Here is a 6000-nt window from a genome sequence, read left to right on the forward strand (position 1 = left end):
GGGACAGTGAACTGGCCCCCTGTTTAAAAAGTTTGAGGACCCCTGCTCTAGAGAGACAACTGTACATAAACCGACAATGTTCCTACTTTCTCAGTAGGAGGGAGATATTAAATGAGCAAGTAAAAAAATAGCAGTGGTATGTGTTTTGCTGAGACTCACATTCTGATACAAAGTACCTGGCTGTGGCTTTAGGTTGGGTTGATTCTGGAAGGTCTTCTTGCAGAGTTGATGTTGTAGTTGATATTTGCCTAAGCAGAGCCAGTCCTGAGATCAGTCAGCAGAAGGCTGCGAGGGGCACATTCCTGTCTGGAACCACAGCTAAGTAACCTCCAGGCTAGGGAGCGGAGCCACTAGGTCAATAATGATGATGGGGAATCATCATTTTTATTGAGATGGGGAATCCTTAGAGGGTTTGGGGAGATTAAAAAATACTTCTGTTTGGACCATGATGTTTTGAGGAGCCTACGAGGTATCCACATGGAGATGGCGAGTTGGGAGTCAACTGTAGAAGCATGGAGTTCAGTGGAAAGGTAAATGCCACATGTGGAGATTTCAAAGTCACCAGCACAGACGCAGAGGTATTTGAAGACATGATACTTGATGAGGTCATTTTGGGAAAGAGAGAGAGAGAGAGAGAGAGAGGTCCAGCACACAGCCTTGGGATATGGTATCATTTTAATGAGAATAAACAATAAGAGTAAGGAGAAATGGCCACTGAGTCAGGATGACATCCAGGAAAGCCAAGTGAACAAAGTGTTTAAAAGAAGACAGTGGTTAGTTGTAAAGCTAGCTGCTGAGAGGTCCACTAAAGTGAGACTAGAGAAGTGAACTTGAACTCTTTCAGGATGTTTTTCCTGAAAACACAATAATGGGGCAGAAGCTCCAGGGGCATGGTGGAGCCAAGGAAGCCGCCTTCTTCTTCCTCCTCCTCCCTTCTTCCTTCTTCCTTTATTCTTCCTCCTCCTCCTTCTTCCTTCTTCCCCCTCTTTCTCCTCCTCCTCCTCCTCCTCCTCCTCATTTTTCTCCTTGTTAATGAGAGATATGAGAACAAATCACTTTTAAAAAATTAATTTGTTGGGAGCGATAATGACACATTTCAACTGACATGTATGTGTCATGAGATGTAGCTCATGGAAAATTAGGGACTATAAATACTATCATTCCAAGTATTCATTATTTGTACATATTTAATGTTACCTAAGTAGCACATAATAAGGCAAATTTGTAATGATGAAAATGAAAGACTAATAATTCACTACTGAAAAACAAGACCAGCAGTGATCAAAAGTCACCACTAACTCAAGCCAGTGCTGATGATGCCAACATAAACAGTCTTCCCAGTAATTCCAGGACAATTGTCTGTAGTTCCCCTTATGTAGTAGGAGCCTTGCAAAGGTGCTAAAATTTATGACCAGACATTTAGGAAAATACTCAATTATATCCTTTGGTAAACTCTAGTAAGATGTTGATTTAGCTTATGAATAATGACCCTGACTATGAATAATAACCCTTTTCAGGGTTACCAGTAAGTAGTACTTAGATCTGCATAGAATGAAGGGCTGTGGAAAGAAAGAAATCCCACTGCAAAGAAAGAAGTTACAGCTCACCCATGGGCCAAAGCAATGGGTGAAAGCAGGAGCCCAAAGTCGAAGCCATTCCACTTTGATTACTCTTAACAATTCTAGCAAAGAGAAGTCATGAATGATCTCAGTAAAGTTTTTACATCATCTGTGGATTTTAATGGCCTGGCCCCTTCTGACATTGCTATACAGTAATCATTGGCCAAACCGTTGCTATTTGCTTGTGAGAATTGGCGTAAGTGATTTTGGTATCACGGGGTAATCCTGCTGTCTTTGCTGCTGTTGTTGTTTCATGGGAGTCTCAAGATAATTATTTGGAGGAAGCTGTGATCCATCAAGTTCGCCTCGTTTGTATGAGGCTGCCTTAGCATTTCCAGTTCAGAAAAGGAGGTCAGCTGTTTAAGAATAGTTCACGAAATTGTTAAGCCCTCCTCATAATCTTCTTGCGGTGTTTGTGAACGGCTTGGTAGTGAAGTAGAAACTTGGTACTCAAAGTCTGACTTTTAGGTCCTCACCAGGAAACTTCTAGAAACAAAGAATATTGCCATCCCCCTCTCTTCACAGGACGCCATCTACATTTTAACAATATTGACTGTTAGGCATAGTCAAGTTTGAAAGCAAATGAGTGAATATGAGAGGAGGGGAGGATGGTGGTGGTGGTCGGGTATAGAAGAACTTTTGACATTTCGATTTTGTTGTTATTTTCTTTAGAAACAACTACAAAGATTACTCCATGGAGTCTAGACTGCACTTCAGAATTCAGGCAGCTCTTCAGCTCTGGAGAAAGCCTTCCTCACACTGATCAGAGCCTGGAGGATGGATGATCGCCCCTCCGTTAACCCACATCTGCTATAGATTAGCCCTTGTATTAAAGTGGAAAAGTGATCTTGTGAATGAGAGAAAAAAATAATTTTATTGTCAATATTTTCTATCATGCGTGTGGTTTACTGTTGTTCTACATGAATGTCCCCCCCCCCCCCCCATGGAATAATGTTCAGTACTATCTAGAAAATTCTTATATTTTGCCTCTTCAAAAAGAATTTCATATTAGATTTCAATTGGAGAGGGGAAGTCTTTTAAAGGACTCACAGGTACAATAAAGCCTAATCAGATTATTTATTTTTTTTTAATATGGAAATTAATATTGTTTAAGTAGCAAATGGCTTACAAGTTGAGCCATTTTTAGATTTGTTGGTCAGTTAAACTTCAGAGTTATTTTGTTGCCTAGAATTTAAATTTCAGAGGGGAAATAAAATCACTTACATTCGAAATAGCTTAGTAACCTCCTGAAGAATCCTGAAAAAGACAGGCAGTGGTGTGAACAGGGATGGAATCATGTAGTTAAAAGGTTGAAAAGACCTGTATCTAGCAGAGATGGTGAAATATTGTTAGTGTTTTTTTTTTATTCATCATGTAAATTAAATGTGGTGGCATTTTTGAGAGACTATCCTGTTTTTGAATGTACTTAAGTCTATTATAAATAACAAAAATTTAAAAAATGTGTATCTAAAGGGAAGAAAAAGTTATATTTTAGACAATATCCTTAGCAATGATAGCCTGAAATATATATATACATTGATTATTTTTCTTATATGAAGCAAAGTTCCTGCTGCTTTAAATGATATGTAAAATATTAATAATTTTTACATTCATGACGTTGGTGAGTAAGATCTAATTTTCTAATCTCTCTAGCACTGTGACGGTTCCTTGTAAATATCTGGACTGTGTTTAGTCCTTTCATTTTGGAAATGCAGTCGGGACATTGAGTGGGAGAGAGTCCGACTCCATGCGGTCCTGGCTCTGCTACTGGTTAGCAGTTACCAGAGTGACCTTGATGGAGCCCCCGCTCTCTGTAAAATGGAAAAAGAACAGAGATGATTATCAAGGTCTCCTTCAGTTTTAGAACTTGTCAGTATTTTAGGTATTTATTTTCAGCAAACAATGTTAAAATGTTTAATCCGAGTCACTCCCACGTAGAGTATGTTTTTATTTTGCAGTCATCAACCCCCAACCCCCAAATATGTATGTTTTGTGAATAGGGACCAGTTTGTATTCTGAGCGAGGAAAACAATTTGGGAATCCATGAGTCAGGGTTTTGTCCTATTTCTGCCTCTGTTTTGAAGACTAACTTGTCATGGAAGCCTATGCAGTTTAACAGAAACCGCCTAAGATTGGGAGCCAGGAGCTCATCTCTATTAGTTGGTAGTTCCTCACCCTGCAGCAAGCCATTCACCTCTTCTGGGACTCAGTTTCCCTAATGGGGATAGCCTCACAGAGCGTGGTGCTTGTGAGGGCTCAGTCAGATAATGCAGAGTCATATGCGTGGCTTTGTGTGAACTGTGAAAGGCCATATGAACATGAGTTGTAATGATCATGGTTTTTATGCACCAATTATAGTATCGGTACAGAGGTATTGGCTGAGTCTGTGTTCTCTGATGTAAAAGGAGAAAAGCATGGAAATTCTATCACCTTTCAATGTATTCATGTATCTGACACTGACAGTGGCCCAGATTGCAAATTTATTTCTTGCTACTTATTCCCTGTGACATGAGCCTGTCCTCGCAGGTGTTTACCTTGTTTTCTTTAAGGTATTTGTCCAATACTGAGGATGTATGTCCAGCGGAAGATGTTAATACAGTTCGAGTCAGATGGTATGGTGGAAGATCTGAATATGTGCTATTAAATGCATTATGTAACTTACTGCAGGTCCAGACAAAAGAGGAAATAAAATAAACTGTCATTACAACTAGTAGTGGAAAACATGTTTAATAATTATTTTTTATATAACCGGGGAAAATGTTTATAATTCCTTAGAAGAGCTTTGGTAGCATTATTGTTTTTAAAGTAAAAACATCCACATTATTTCTGCGAGAAGCTGTCAGTCAGTGAAAGTCAGTAATAAAAATTCTCCTTTTGGTATAAAATGAAAACAAAAGCCAATAGTAGTTATTTTTATTTTATTTGAACTCTGCATTATAAAAATATGTGATTCATATCTATTTAAAATTTCGCTAGTTTATTTTTTAAATTTTATTTTTATTGTTACTTCCTATTGTTTTTATGGTTAATCTACCCAATGGATTTTTAAGTGCTGTAATATCACTAATGGTACAAATATTAATCTGTTTCCTGCCATGTTTAAGATATTATGACACCGGTGTCTTGTGCCATCAGCTCATATTGCATTTTTGGAGTTAGTTTGTGATTCAGGGTGTTCTCTATAGAATGAGTACTGAAGTGACAATGTTTTATCTAATGTTTTGAGGGACATATGTGGGAGAGTTGGGCTGCCAACGTGTCTGACAGTTTGTGCAATTTGTGTAGTTCTTGGTTTAATTGCCTTTCTTTTTAAAAAAAAAGGGAGAACCAGAGTTCTGATTGGTGCTGTGTAATTTTAAGACTCAAGTAGAGGTTATGCTTGGTAGGATGGTGGCAATGTGGGCATGACGTCCGCTTGACAACTAACAGAAGATTAACTGCATAAGCTCTTTTATGGACATTTTAAGGTTTCTGTGCTTCTCCTGGATACAAGAAGGCCCAAGTTACATAGGAAAAGAGAGTCCATTGATTTTCTATCTCTTTGGCAAGTGGGTCCAAACTGTAAGAAGGTGAATTCCAGATCAATCAGCATCCAAGATTTTAAGTCACTGAAACAATCCAACAGCAGAACCATCTCTTTGGCAAAGTTGTAGTCTAGCAGAGCTCTGTGATTAACATTCCAACCTGGCCTGGAAGCTAATGGTTTAACTTTGAGGTTAAAACACCCCATCAGTCTCTGAGTAGGGCTTCAAATCGGTGGGATGTGTAAAGATGTAAAGATGAAAGTTGTCCCCTTTCAAAGAAAAGTGTTTCCTCTTTTGAAGCTATGTTTAAAGGTAGTTACATTTTGATATGCACCAATAGCCTCTGCTATTAATACTCATTATGGTTCCAATTCTCACCCATTTCTTTAAATGAGTCTGTTGATGTTTTCAAATAGATGCTTTCCTGCTTTTGCACATTAGACATAACGATTTAAAAAAAAGTCTTTGTGACCAACTGGAATTACTCAATTCTCCATTGACTTTAAAAAATATTTTTGTTTCTTCCTGTTCTCTAAGTATTTATAAATCAAAAATTCAAATACATTTAGTGAAAATGAGTTAACGAAGATTCCAGTGATCATTTTGATGCCGAAGATTTGGGGATTCATCAGGCCTGGAGTGGATCTTGGAAAATTGTCTCATCCTCCCTGATCTCTGAATAGTGTTTCTCCTTCAGTCCTGCTCTGCACAGTATGGTAGCTACTGGCCACATGTGGTGGTTGAGCACTTGAAACATGGCTGGTGACACATGTTGGAAGGATGCTGCGTGTGGGGAGCACTCACACATGCTGCAGTTCTATTTAGGGGTCTCCTAATACTGGGCTGCCCGGAGCTCT

At 38.7% G+C, this 6000-nt stretch overlaps 1 protein-coding gene across 1 annotated transcript in view; it reads left to right on the plus strand.

The window, feature by feature from the left end:
* Positions 1 to 4329, plus strand: part of TTC39B (tetratricopeptide repeat domain 39B) — a 92735-nt gene extending 88406 nt beyond the window's left edge. The window contains exon 20 of the mRNA XM_023755556.1: positions 2292 to 4329. Coding sequence (XP_023611324.1) covers positions 2292 to 2382 — 91 coding nt within the window. The 3' untranslated portion in view covers positions 2383 to 4329. The remainder of the gene's footprint in view (positions 1 to 2291) is intronic.
* The last annotated feature ends 1671 nt before the right edge of the window (positions 4330 to 6000 follow it).

The sequence above is a fragment of the Myotis lucifugus genome, unplaced genomic scaffold, assembly GCF_000147115.1.
Source record: "Myotis lucifugus unplaced genomic scaffold, Myoluc2.0 scaffold_79, whole genome shotgun sequence".
In the NCBI taxonomy this organism is placed as follows: Eukaryota; Metazoa; Chordata; class Mammalia; order Chiroptera; family Vespertilionidae; genus Myotis; species Myotis lucifugus.